Genomic DNA, 14,549 nt, shown 5'->3' on the forward strand with positions numbered 1-14,549 from the left:
AAGTCCCAAGGACAGACCCACCACTGTCAGCATCCTGATTTTAGTCCAGTAAGATCCACAGAAGAATTCTTTCATCTATAGAACTAAGAAAAAAGCTGGGTTGTTTTAGCCCACTGAATGGGAGGTCACTTGTTACAGCAATGGGATGTGGTCACAGAGCCCTCTGATTTGAGATCACGCCTTCTGTCATTCTTACCTGTCTCTTTCGGTTCAGATGGTCTCCAGAGTGATCACGAAGCCACCCAACACTGTGGTTTCTGCGATTATCATTATCTGTAACCAGATAAGCACCTTGGCTACCTTCACGCCTCACTACCCACCACACCTGCCCAGCATTTCGTACATAGTGTGGGGGTTATGACACCACTACGCTGAGGGGTTATGCTGACCTCACTACTAACAGCCAGGAAATAACCACTTCCAGCCTTTTATGCAATGCAGCCCCCAAATCCTATTCTGACACGTGATTTTAAAATCTACTCCATCTTGCTATCATGCATCAAGTCCCATAGAAACTCAACACTGAATGATTTACAGATCAGTTTCATAGGCCTTATGTCAGAGGTGGCCTCATTCTCAGGCTCCATCCCAAATAATTCCGTATCTGAACAAGAGTCTCAGGTAATTCGAGTAAACATTAAATATATAACCCAAGGATGATTTTGATTTTTTTTTTTTAAATTGAGGGCAAGGAATGCATGTGCATGCAGCAAAGAAGTGAAGCAGAGAAATATGGGAAATAGTTCAGGATCGTGCATCACTGTGCTGCCCAGAACCTTGTGACACACTGTATAGAGACAGCCAAGGGCTCAGCAGATGTGCCTACCCATCCATTCTTGGCATCCCCTGGACAGTTGGTGGCATCCCCTATTTCTCATTGGCCAAATTGAGACTTAACTAATTCCATGCACTCCTTCCTATGCTTCATCCTTCAGCCCCTTTGGCAGCTCTTGGGAAGGCAGATTCTGAAATCTATCAGCATACTTTATTTCCTTGTATGCTGAGATGCAGAGTATACAGCTGGCCAGTGTGGCTGTGTATGGCTTGCCAGGGTAGGGAAATAGCCCTCTCCCATCCAAATGGCTCATTGGCCCTATGTGGTAGACTTAGCAGATCCAAATAGACTAGGTTCAGATGGCTCCCCAAGAACATGCTGGACCACCTTAGCCAGGAAAACCTGTCACATTCAGAATTCATCATATTTTAACCTCAGTTGTGTCCACGACCTTTTTGCCATGGCCTAGAAAAATAGTATACTACCCCCACCACTACCCCCAGCCCATTCTGCTTGCTTGGATGTTTGAGTCTTCAGAATAAGGAAACTTCTCATGGGAGGGACTAGGATGCTGAGGGTCATACTTCGATTTCTGTTGTTGTGATAAATAAAACCATTACCAAGAGCATCTTGGGGAAGAGAGGGGTTATTTTATCCTTCCCTGCCAGGCCACAGTCGGTCTCTAAGGGGAGAAAAACAGAAAGCAAACAGGAACCCATGGTAGAAACTCAACCAGAGACTGCTGTTTAATGGTTTGTTCTCCATGGTTCCCCCAGCTTGTTTTTTGATGCAATCCAGGACCTACCTGCCCAGAGGTGGCCCTCCGCCGATAAGCTGGGTCCTGCAGTATCAATCATTAATTAAGAAAATACTGCATAAACTTGGTTATGGGCCAGTCTGACTGAGGCATTTTTTTTTCAATTGAAGCTCCCCCTTCCCACATGACTCTAGCTCTTTGATAAAAGTCCTTCGGTCTTTTAGCTGCAAAGCCTCTGAGAAATGACAGGCCATGACTGGAGGCATAGAGAGTCAGGATCCCTGATTTTTGAGGAAATGCTATCAGAGAACTATGACCTTTGGGAATGGACCTGGTCTTGCTAAATCCAATTTCTTCTTCTGTGGTAGGGCCCAAGACTAGATGGCTGTAAGCCAGTCAGAGGGTCTGGGAGTACAGTCAGTCCCTGCCAATGGGAGGATCTCAGTCTGTTCTTGACAAGCACTAGGACATGCCTGGTAGTTGCCATGCCTGAGCTGGAAGTGGCACCATCTGGCTTCCCTCTTACATCCTAAGGAGGTATAGTCATTGCTCAGTGCCTGCAGGAGTTGACTTCAGGACCACCATACTAAAAGACACACATGCGTTTTGACACTGGAGGTAGGCCTCCAGTGTCAAATGCCATAGCATTCGCATATAATAAACACTCTTACATGTGTCAAATGACTTCTAGATTCTCTGTAATACCTGTAGATTCTACATAAAGAGTTGTTATACATTTCATTTCAGGAATCATAAGAAAAAAAAGCCACATATAATCAGATGCAATTTTCTTCTGAACGTTTTGATCCACAGGTCATTGGCTCCACAGGTGAGGAGTTTCAGATGTGAAGGGATGGCTACCTGTTTGAGTGCTGCTGACATTCTCATTGTGCATATGACTGTTGGAAGCTGTGCTGATGAACCCCCACATACATAGACACACAGAGCCCCCAACCCTAACTTCTCTACAGGTGGTTTCAACAAAGGTGCTTTCCAGAGGTCACTGAGAAGGATGGGCTGCATCTCAGACGCTGAGGAGAAAGGAAGAATCAGTCCTGCTCAGAGGTACCCAAGCACATGCATCCAGGCTCAACTACTCCAACACCTCCAGGCATTCAGGGATCTGTAGTAGGTGCTATGGATGCAGCAGCAACCAAGGAAGCCTCTGGAAGCAAAGGTGAGGACCCAATAATCATTGCATCATTAGGAAGGGGACACAGATCACCACTGGTCCAGCTGTACTGTCTTGCTTAAGGAGACAATGTGTACTCCTGGAAATATCCAAACCATTCCTCTGGCCAATGAAGAGTAGAGGACTGCCAAGGTCATAGACCCAGAATGACCTTACATTCCCTTTCCTAAAGGAAAGTGAATTGAGCAAGTGGTTCATGGTGAGTTTCCGAACCAATCATCCCAAAACTTAGGCTAAAGAATTGGAATACTCAGTGCCCAGCACCTCTCAGATATGGACATGTGGCACTTAACAATCAGGGTGCATTCCAAAAAAACACACGGGAGATTTTGTCACTGTGCAAATCTCATGAGTGTGCTTGCCACAAACCTAGATGGCCTGAGCCAATCACTCCAGATGGGCTCTTGTTACAATGGAGGGACAACAGAGGGACAGAAAGAAGCAAACCTATAGGAGATTGCTACTGGTGCTGCAGTGCCCACTGCTTGACAGTTAGTGTAAGTTGTATAAGGAAGAGTGCAATGAGTAATAACAGAAACAGGCAGAACATGGTAAAGTACACAAACATACATGCTCATTTATCATCAAGTATTATGTGCTGTGCATATTGTAGGTAATATATGCTTAGATGACAGGCAGCACTCTGTGTTCATACCCACCACACAAACACACAGGGCATGTCTCTTTCTGGCATCCTCATAGCTATAAGACACAGGTAGGCTGGAGAAATTCTCAGCTTCATTGTAGCCTATGGAGTTGCCACTGTACGTGGGATGTGAATCGTGCCCTTGACCAGAAGACATTACTTGATGTGTGACTGTAGTCTGTACATACACACACCTTTGTTTTCTCTGCAAGTATACTATCGGCTCATATTAGTGATGGTTTGGGAAGGCGACAATTGGGTGGGGAGTGTGAGACCCAGGTTGGGTGTCTGTTGAAGAAAAAGGTACCAGCTTCAGTCTGGCGTTTCCTTCCCAAGGGGTTCTCCTTGGGAGTAGCTTTAGATGAAGAAATATGGATTAGGTGAAGGACAGAGGGATAGTGATGATGATGTTGGGAAAGAAGGGGAGGAGTGGGAGTGGGAGAGGAGGGAAGAGAGAAAGGGAGGAGGGGGAAGACAAGGAAGGCAAGATTGGAGAAGGGAGTTTAAAATAGGCTCCTTTTACCCCCTGGAATCAGGAAAGAATAAGAAAAGAAAATTGAAGCCCACCAAACTCACAGAGCAGACATCATTCTGCATTGCATACTGGTTTATAAGATATTATTTCATCTCTTTAGAGCTTGTAATTAGCAATTCTTTTGGTAGTCAAGGTTCATAGCCCAAACTCTTACAAGAAGAAGTACAATTGACCATATTGGTTTTTTTTCCTTATATTTGACTCTTAATAACTCCAGTGAGAAAAAATTTGTGAGGGAAGTTATTTTATGACTGCTTATGAAATTGGGTGGGTTCAAACCCAGAACAGTACATGGTCTAAAGAACCTGTATTGACTACTTATGGCAAATGGTGCTGACCACTGATGGACCAGTTCCAGAAGATTCCCAGAATTTGACCTTTAAAGTAAGTTGACCACATTAAAAAAAAAATAGAGCAGCAATTGAAAAACATTCTAAGTTAAACAGTACAAATACTGTCAGGCCAGCTCCATAGATCTATGAAGACAGCCAAGCCTGAATTATGGGTAGAATGACTGCTGGCTGCATTGCTTCCTTCAGTCTTTGCAACAGATTCTAGAGGTGAGGTTGGAAGCTCTGAAGCCAAACAGCACCAAGACACTCAGAAAACACAGCCACAGGGATATAATTCAGATCTAAGAAGCCCAAACATAGCCTGGCTGCTTCTTATGGAATCCACTTCATTCCAACCAAGCATTCACTATACCAGAGCGAAGAGACAAGGGATGTTTTTAAGCGGCATGATTCCTTAATAAAATGTTCTTTGTCTTGTCCTGTGAGCATTTTCATTTTGATCTCCTGCCCTTACTTAAACCATTGGTCTGTCCTAAAACTAAACATTCGAGAATCTCTTTCCTGCTTTTAAAGAAAAGGCCGCCAGAGGGAGGTATTGATCTATGTTTCTTCTTCCTAAACGCATTAGCCACCAAAAAGCACAGAGAACACCAAGACAACCCTCAGCTTGGTGAACACCCCAGCTAGACTTCTACCAACCTATCCCTGGGGCACAGACACCATCCTGTCACTGAGTTCCAAAATATCTCAAGACATGGCAGAGTGGGAGAACCAGGCAAGAGCTGGTTGTCTTTCTAGTGAGCCATTTGCAGAGAGGAGGCAAGCACTGAATCTGTATTCCATTTTGCTGCAGATGAGAAAACTATAATGACTTTAAAGTTGTCCCTTCTGGGGTTCCCCCATTACAACCCACTTCTACACGAAGAACCCCCTCAAAACCTGGGATGCTATTTGTATTTTATGTGTAGAAAGGAGGACAAGCCTTCAGAGCCCCCAATCAAAGGCCAGTGCAGAGGGCAGATAAGGTATGAGCCTCTGCTACTGTAACCACAGGTGGTGGGACATCAGCATCTCCCAATACTTAAAGTTCCTGTATCTCAAATGAGAACTTGATTTTACTATGTCCGAATGCCCACCTGAAGTCCTGAAGCAGCACTTAGAAGATGGATTTCTCCACTTTACCATGAAGAAAATGAGGCCCAGAACCATGAGGCAATCTAAGGCATCATAGTATCTTAGGAGTAAGAGGGAAACTCAAAAGTCTCATGACACAGCCTGGCCTCTCTGCTCCCTGTGTGCTGCATGTGACCCACTGTCAGCCCCCATTGCACAGGTCAGTTCTCACCTCTTTAGTTTCCTCTGCCTTTATGGTTATTCACCTGCCCTGTGCCTTTGTACCCTGCTCTAAACAAGAAAACCAAATCCTCACTTCACAATGCAGTCCAGAGAATTAAGTGAACCATAGTTTGTGAAAATCCCTATTAGTGGGCCTATCCTTTTGGTAGGTGAACTGATATCAGACCTCTGAACGTGCATGATGGTGTACTTCTCAAAATCCAGGTCAGCAAGCTTGGGGAGCTATCTGTGAGTTCATCCTTTCTGCAGAGCATGAGACATCCCAGGCTTCTGGGCCAGTGATGACAGCAGTTGAATGCTAGGAACACACCCCAGAAACAGTGACAGACCCTTCCTCTTTCCCTCTAGGGGCATTACACCCAAATGGCCAAAGCAAATAGAAGAAGACATAACGTTGGGCCTTTTGCCCAGAGCCTCCTCCCTTGTCATTGCTTGGCCTCCGGGACTAAACATTCATCATTCTGAATACCTGCCCTCTTGACAGCTTCCAGGCTCTGAGCTTCGTGTGTATCATATATTTTCTCCTTCACTAGCCTGGACATGGACACTATTTGTGTCTTCACAGTTTAGATAAACAAAGAGATCTTGTAAGATTAGGAAACTTGGCTAAGACCACACAACTACCAAATGGTGAAGCCAGGTCCAATCCCAAGGTCTGTGTTTGTAATGCTTGATTGTCTTGTCCCTGGTCTGCCATGTGGGCCTTAGAACATGTGAGCTTTGTCAGTCAAGAAGGTGTCTCCCTGGAGCCTTCCCTGGGATGGTTCAGACCTACTTTTCAATCTTTCATTCACGTGTTTGTTTATTCCTATAATTAACCAGCATATGTTTCCTCAGATTTGAATTCCACTTCTGGGGATTTTCAAAAAGTCTAAACATCATCAACAAATGAGCCGTTTGAATCTTTCCTCAGAAGTCCCAGGTCTGGCCAGGCAGCTTCTGATGTCCATCTCCAGTGTCTGAGCCAGGGTTCGTGAAAATCTGAAATGGACTCCCCTGGTCTAAGGACTCACCCCATGATGAAGCGCAGAGACCACGGTGCAACAATTCTTACCCTCAGCCCTCTGGGTACCTGATAAGACCTCCTTAGACCAGACAGGCTTTCTTGGATGTCCTGGAAGAAAAACAGAATCATGTGTAACTAAGGAGACTCAGATGTGCCTGCCTCCATAACTGTCTCCCAGCCAGGAGTCCCCTAAAGGGGTCGTCTGACAATATCTATGTGAACTGTGACAACAAATGTATCCCCTTAGTTCTTTCATTGTAATTCTTGTCCCTCTTCCCCTGGCCCTTGGCTGCCAAAAGCCACCAATTAACATGCAAGGTGTAAGCTCTGGGAAGGCCCAATTGTGTATATCAAGTCCATAGTGACTATAGTGTAATACCCATGTATTACACCATGTACCTGTCTGTGCCATGTGACATGATTTACTTCACAATCATGTTGTGGGTTAAGTACTGGCCTTTGTCCCATTTCACCTGAGAAAACTGAAGATGAGAAAACCTAAGTCACTTGTTAAGGAACTCCCTGAAAGAAATTAGGATTGGCTGGTGGGTCCTCCAGAGCTCAGAACCTGTGTTTGCTTCTTTTTGGTGAGTGTGTGTGTGTGTGTGTGTGTGTGTGTGTGTGTGTGTGTGTAGACCTGAAGAGGCAATGGATTCCATGGAGCTCGAATTACAGGCAGTCATGAGTTGCCTAATGTGGGTGCTGGGAACTGAACTTGGGTCCCCTGAAGACCAGCCAACTCTCTCAACAGCTGAGCCATGACCTTTTATGTTTCACTCCCAAACCAAAGCAGTGACATGCTTGCTTTCTCTAACCACTTAAATTAGAAACTATATAAACCAAGAAAAATCTTCATCTAAAAAATTAATCTAACTTCGATTTGTGTGTGTATATATGACTACAAGTATAGTTTTATTTTTTTTAAAAAAAGCACATGGTTTTGAAGCTTATTTTTCCAACTTTCATAATATAGTCATCTTCTCATGTCACTAATATTCAATTGTTCTTCTGAAATCTATTTTTCATAACTGCATAAGACCACATCAGTTGGAAGAGACACTGTTTAACTAACCAAGCCATTATTACTGGCCAGTCGGGTTAGCTGCAGTTTGCTATGATGATCGGCAGCACCCAGGAGGAGATCCAGCACCACCTCTTTGCTGTCTTGTTCTGGAAGATGAACCCTGAGAAGTGGATTTGCAAGGTTAATTGCACAGCTTTGTGTGCAAGCTGTTAGGCTCCCAGGGAGTGTGTTTAAAAAATTCAGGACTCCACCCTCAGCAAGCGAAAAGTTCTAGTTGAGAGACTAAACAAAAATGTGCTATCTGTTGATTCAACGTTCTGAACAAACCACGCCAAGCTTACTTACTTTGAACCTCAGGGAACCTCTAGACACTGTTAGTGAGATCCTTTCCCTGTCCATATTGGGGACAGGTAGCTCCTTGGAATCTAGAGAAACCCCTCCACCACAATTACCTGGACCTCCTCACCAGGCACCTAAACACTGCAAATGGAAGCAATCCCGTGGCACTCATGTTTGTCATGTGACCTGGCACAACTGTCCAGGAAGGAGAGTAGAATAAGAGGTCCTAGGCAGATAGAAGCTAGGATTGGCTGGTGGGTCTTCCAGAGCTCAGGACCTGTTTACTTCTTTATGGGGTGTGTGTGTGTGCATGTGTGTGTATGTGTGTGTGTGTGTGTGTGTGTGTGTGTGTGTGTGTGTGTGTGTCTCCTCTCTTGGTGGCAACATCTTCTTCAGCCTCAAAGAAACATGGTGTCTGGGGAAAGCGAGAAGTGAACTCAGGAGAAGAAAGTAGAGGCTGGGAGTCAGGGGGGTTATTACAGATACTTTGTATCATTCTTCTTCACCTGCTCCATCAGAGACTCGGTGGTTCAGCTGATACCAGTACCTCATCAGGAAAGAGCATCCGGGAGGGAGACCTCCAGGCACTCCCCCATGCTCAGAGCCTGGTGCATGTAAAGCAGGGGGAGGCTGGGATAAGCCACCTTTAAGTTGGGATCTACAGTGGGGCCCCAAAGGAAAACTGGCCCTGGCTAAGCAGCAAAGGGAAGCCAGGCTTGCTTGTAAGAGCTGTATCTGAAGCTGGAAGACAGGAGAAAGACATGGGCAGCCCGGGGCCCTTGCATTACCCAGCTCCCTCAGTGCCAGGGGTCTTTGCACAACAACTTCCACAGATGTTGGATCAGTGGAGGATGTGGGAAGACTGCTGTTCCTTGAAGCTAGAAAGAAACTTGAATTGTCTATGCTTTCTCATTTCTACCTAAAATGCAATTCTCAAATTCTCACCCTCTCTTTTTTGATGTTCTTTTTAAGATCCCTGCTGCTCATCTTGGTGGGTCTCCAGGCCACGTCCACAGCAGCCTTCACGCTGTATTCTTCCTGACTACTCTGTGTGTGTGTGTGTGTGTGTGTGTGTGTGTGTGTGTGTGTGTGTGTGTGTGATGTAAGATTTTGTGTGTTTGTGTTATATTTAAGAGAGAGAGACAGAGAGAGAGAGAGAGAGAGAGAGAGAGAGAGAGAGAGAGAGAGAGAGAGAGAGAGAGAGAGAGAGAGAGAGAGAGAGAGAGACAGAGAGAGAGTGTGTGTGTTAGGAGCAGGAGAGGACCACCTGAGTCCTCTCCAGAGGCCAAGCTGCTCTCTGACTCTACAGGGGCTGTAGGGTCTCCTGGCAACTCTAGAAAATGCATCTACCCTTCCAAAGATCAAAGCATGAGCTGCTGATATATAGGGGTGGGTGGGGTGAGTAGGGTGGGATATGTGGGGTGGGGTGAGTGGGGGGTATTCATCAGAAAATGAGGGTCAGGGTGGAAGAAGAAATGAGGGTCAGGAGCAAGAAACAAGAATGAGAGACAGAGAATGAACCAGGCAAAGAGAAGGCACACAAAGTGTGAGAAACAAAGAAAGCAATACAGAATACGCTGTGGAGACCATGGGCAGGAGGGAGGAAGAGAGGAAACGTGAGGAGGGAAGGAAAATGCAAGGGAAAGAGAAAGGTACGCTGGGATGGTGGGAAAGGAAACGTGGAGGAACGAAGGGAGCTCTTGTCACTTGGGGTACCGGTTCCAATAAGTCTCCTTTAGCATGTCATTAATGGGAACCAAGGCCACAGCCAGCTCGGGTAAGGAGGGAGGCGGGCCCTGGCCCGGACCTGCTGGCAGGTGGCCGCCTCTGGGTGGGGCCACCCAGCCAAGCCCTCGGGGTATAAGTCACAGGAGGCCAGGGCCTGCTGAACACCTGTCAGGGGCAGCTCCAGAGAGCACAGGTGCAGCCGGTGGCTACCCGAACCCAGCTCCAGCATGAGCTCCTTCGATCTCCCGGCGCCCTCGCCACCTCGATGCAGCCCCCAGTTCCCCAGCATCGGCCAGGAGCCCCCCGAGATGAATCTTTACTATGAGAACTTCTTCCACCCTCAGGGCATGCCCAGTCCTCAGCGCCCCTCCTCCTTCGAAGGTGGTGGCGAGTACGGGGCCACCCCTAACCCCTACCTCTGGCTCAATGGGCCAGCCATGACCCCACCACCTTATCTGCCTGGTACTAACGCCAGCCCCTTCCTACCCCAGGCCTATGGCATGCAGAGGCAGCTACTGCCCAGTGACCTGGGCTGGCTGCCCATCCCCTCTCAGGAGGAGCTCATGAAGCTGGTACGTCCACCATATTCCTACTCAGCCCTCATTGCCATGGCAATCCACGGTGCGCCTGACCAGCGCCTCACACTGAGCCAGATCTACCAGTATGTGGCCGACAACTTCCCCTTTTACAACAAGAGCAAGGCTGGCTGGCAGAACTCCATTCGCCACAACCTGTCACTCAACGACTGCTTCAAGAAGGTGCCCCGAGATGAGGACGACCCAGGTAAGGTAGACAGAAGTGCGTACGCAACAGGAGGTATCGCTGAGGGCTCTTTCATTTCTGCTCCGAACTCCATTCTATGAAGTTCTGACTATAGCTGCTACTCTATCCACAAAACTGGGAGCTGCTAGGAGACGGGGCTGAAAGGAACCCACAGTAGAGGAGACCTGAACCCCGGGAATAGAGACAGGCTTTCGTGTCTCAGGGAGTTTACATTTGCTGTGCCTCAGTTTCCTCGTCTGAAAAATAACAGGGAGGGAAAAAATGCCTATTTTATGATGAAGTAATTTCTGCAGTCTTTGGTGTGAACAAAAGCTCAATATCCTGCAGTCATGATTCACATGTACCTCACATGAGAAGTCATATGAGAAGTCCTTGGTAGGACTAGACTAAGTCAAACCAGAGTGTGTCATAGTCACACCTGTAGTGAGTGGAGAGGACCTGGCCTTGGTTAGGCACCATTGATGGCCCCATGGCTTGGCTCTGGCCTTTCCCTCCATTCAGAACCTCCTTTGATGCTGGCAGCCCCCTGCAGGGTGTCTCTTAGTGAACCGGTTGCACAGATGAGAAGAATAGCATTCAGGGATAAAGCTGTCTTCCCAAAGTGGCATAGACCAGAATGGCAGTGACAGTGTTCAGCTTAAATGCAACCCTTACACTAAGACCAGAATATTCCTTTTAAGTGGTGAGCCACAGACACTTGCAGAGAGAAATGTGAGGCATTCCTGCAATCAGTTTCCTGACCCGAAGGACAGTTTTGTTCTCACATGGAAAGCCAGGGTTGGAGCCCTTCCTCTGCCCACTTTGAAGTCAGCTCTGGTCAAATCTGTCCCTCAGAAGGGGGAGTGCCCTGTGAAAGTCCTCTCTCCCTTTCCAGCTCAGAGTAGCGGGGAAGAGTTGGGACTTCCATTCTGGTGGCACCTCAGTTGTACGTCTCTTAGACGCATAGAATGTCTGTCTTATATTTCATCAGTGAGCCTGGGGAAGCAAGGGTTTGTTTTTTTTTTTTTTCAGACCAGGAAACAGATTTATCCAAAGTCCTTAGTCACTGAAGAGTGAAGGCGGAGCTCAAGTCCGTCTTCAGGACTTGGGAATCCAGAACTGTTTTCTGGGTTTTCCTAGACCTTAGTAGTAGAAGCTCTGACCAATACCCCATCCCATCCTGGTCCCTGCACCCCAGAACTCTATACTTAAAGGGAACAACCCTCTAAATTTCTCCAGGCCATATACTTCATTTCCATGAACTCCCCAGAGCCTCGTGTGTGTGTGTGTGTGTGTGTGTGTGTGTGTTTGTGTGTGTGTAGGAGGTACTTAGAGAGAGATGGGGGATGGGCTGATGTCTGTGGGATGTCTCCAACTTCTGGCCCAGGCTTTGTTCTTTTCTTTGCATTGCTGCCCTTGGTTTTCATTTACAGCGTTGCAGCTGGATGGATTGAGGCCTTGTGTCCATCTCTGTATTCCTAACTTCTCCCACTTCTGTCCCAGGCAAGGGGAATTACTGGACTCTGGACCCCAACTGTGAAAAGATGTTTGACAATGGAAACTTCCGTAGGAAGAGGAAGAGAAAATCAGATGCATCCTCCAGCACCGGCTCCTTGGCTTCAGAGAAAACAGAGAACAGTCTCCTGACCAGCAGCCCCAAGCCCACAGAGCCTCAGGAGGTCTTAGACACTGCCTCACCGGACACCACCACCAGCTCCCCAGAGAAGAGGTCCTCCCCTGCTCCCTCGGGCACCCCGTGTCTCAACAACTTTCTCTCCACTATGACAGCTTATGTGAGTGGGACAAACCCCATCAGCCGCTCAGTAGCCACGCCAGGACTGAGCCCAGAGCCTATTGACAAGATGGCGCAGAACTCACTGAATTTCAACTCCTACACCCCCCTTACCAACCTCAGTAGCCATGGGAATGGGGGTGAATGGGCCAACCCGGTACCCACCAATGCTCTGGGCTATGGAGGCTCTGTTTTCAACCAGTTCAGTCCACATTTCTACAATAGCATTAACACCAACAGTGTCCTCTTCCCCAGGGAAGGCACTGAAGTCTAGAGATAGAACAGCTTCTCATCCACAGAGCTGTCTGGGGGAAAAGCAATGGTGGTCCTTCAGATCAGACCCTTTACTGCCCTAAGATCTGAGAGGTTTGAACTTCCCATATATCACCACAGGAAGCTTGGAAGAATCTGTGTTCTTTCTAAACACTGTTCAAGCCTTCTGGCTGTCGATCACATGTGAACCTACACAGATTTGATAACTACAGTGGGCGTACCAGGATCGACTTGCCATTAATAGTGTGGCCATTTGTTGAGCACTTACTATGTGCTGGTTCCTGTCTTGGGCTTTTTTAATGACATGGTCACACTATGTACCCTCATCCTTTGAGGTTCACATGAACCTCTCCAATTGACAGATCATAACACAAAGGTCCAGCAAAGTTGCCAGCTTTTCCAGGGTCATGAAAATGACCTTAAAACAGAGGCTGGGTAACTCTCAAAGTCTGGTAAAAGGGGGCAGGAATGGATGAACTGGGTGTGTGTTGGCATAAAAAGCTGGTTATGGCAAATACCTACACACTTCCCACTGGCTTCTAGTGACCGCCTCAGAATTCAGCACTAATTTGGCCATGACATATTCCCACCTGTCCTTTTTCTTCTTGCCCCAGCTTTACCTACAGACATTCCTTTACTTACCACTCAGGAGGGGAAGCTAAAAGCAGGATGCCCAGCCCAAGTACTCCTGTAGGACAGTACCTCTAGTAGGTGCAATCCAGGGTATCACTTCACTAACCTTCCACACAACTTGAGCAGAGCCAGAGGTCAGTGAGAAAAGTGGTATGTATCCCTGAACCCCCACCTAAGTACTGCCCACCCGCAAAATCTCATAAATATCAGCTTCCTGTGTGTACGTGTCATGGACCAGTGAGTAAGACGTGGCTCAGGCTTCCAAGAGAAACAAAGGCAAATGAGCAGAATAAGCATGTCCTTTTCTTTAAATAGCCCTGAAGAGGTGGATACATGTCTGAGATAACAATGGGGGGGGGGGAGTGCTGTGGGGAGGGGTCCTCTGCCTGCCCTCTGAGGGCAGAACAGCTGTGAGCCCAGCCTCTGGCACTGCTCTCTCCTTCTTTAGTGAGTTACTTTGTATGGCTGTAACGTCTTCTCACAGCACACCCTGAGAAGTGTTGTTTGGTTTTCTTATTTTCTTTTTAATTAAAAAAAAAAAAAGAAAAGAAAGAGAGAAAGCTGTTTAGAAGCATGTGAGCCTTCCTTGTGAGTTGTGCTGTCTCTCGCTTGCCTGCTTGAAGCTTAAGGCCGAAGGTGCTTGGGACAGGAAGCAAGACTATCCCATGCCTACACTGCCTAGGAGCTAGACAAAGGCCCCCAGTGTAAGGACAAGGCTATAAAATATGGGATAGTTACGTCCACGGAAGGAACCTACCTGTGTCACATGCAATAAGGGCACAGCATAACTCAGCTTCACGGGTTAATGCAAACCCCAAGATTGTGCTGTGAACATGCGACTCCCCTGGGAAGAGCTGCCACTAATCCAGTTAGGCAATGAGAAAACAGGGCCAGAGTGGTGTCGTGGCATGCCTGAAGCACGCATGGGCTCTCTGAGGTTTGTACTCGTCACACTATGGTATAGCCTCAGCCATGGCCAATGCTATTAGCAACAGGTCTGTTTGCACTAGTGACACCCTGGAGTCGGTCACGCTGTGCATGCTGACATGTGTGTGCATCGAAGTGGGAGATCTTCTACTTCGGGGTTTCTTCTCTGGTGGAGAAGGGAGAGGGGTCAAGCTGAGGGGCAGCTGGGTGAACTCTTTCTCTGAAGTGACAGAAGGGAGATGGTGACCCACAATACTACTATGATGAGAAGCACATCTACTCCCCCCGCCCCCCCCCCCCGGGGTTTCTGGATGCCAGGCTCTGTCATTTGGATTTGACAAGCTTTCTGTGTTTTACCTATATAATTGTCCCTTGATTTTCACATTATGGGTGAGAACACCGAGTCCATGAGAGATTCTGCTTCTGTGTGGGCCACATATTCAGGACTCCCATGGCTGTATGAAAGCAATGATAGAAGCTCCCTTTCACAGCTGCTAACAGAGAGCTCAAT

The 14,549-nt window shown here is 47.3% G+C and overlaps 1 protein-coding gene across 1 annotated transcript; it reads left to right on the top strand.

Annotated features, from left to right (window-relative positions):
* Window positions 1-9,826: 9,826 nt before the first annotated feature.
* Foxi1 (forkhead box I1) lies at window positions 9,827-14,247 on the top strand. The gene is made up of 2 exons (XM_034507658.2): window positions 9,827-10,434; window positions 11,917-14,247. The coding sequence occupies exons 1-2, from the start codon at window positions 9,879-9,881 to the stop codon at window positions 12,477-12,479; spliced, it is 1,119 nt and encodes a 372-aa protein (XP_034363549.1). The 5' UTR covers window positions 9,827-9,878; the 3' UTR covers window positions 12,480-14,247.
* The last annotated feature ends 302 nt before the right edge of the window (window positions 14,248-14,549 follow it).

This window comes from Arvicanthis niloticus, chromosome 6, assembly GCF_011762505.2.
Source record: "Arvicanthis niloticus isolate mArvNil1 chromosome 6, mArvNil1.pat.X, whole genome shotgun sequence".
NCBI classification, from domain to species: Eukaryota; Metazoa; Chordata; class Mammalia; order Rodentia; family Muridae; genus Arvicanthis; species Arvicanthis niloticus.

Bases quoted from the DNA above. Each gene is read 5' to 3' on its own strand.
- Foxi1 (XM_034507658.2), top strand. From the start codon at position 9,879: ATGAGCTCCTTCGATCTCCCGGCGCCCTCGCCACCTCGATGCAGCCCC. The intron at 10,435-11,916 runs GTAAGGTAGACA...CTTCTGTCCCAG, and splicing joins CCGAGATGAGGACGACCCAG to GCAAGGGGAATTACTGGACT.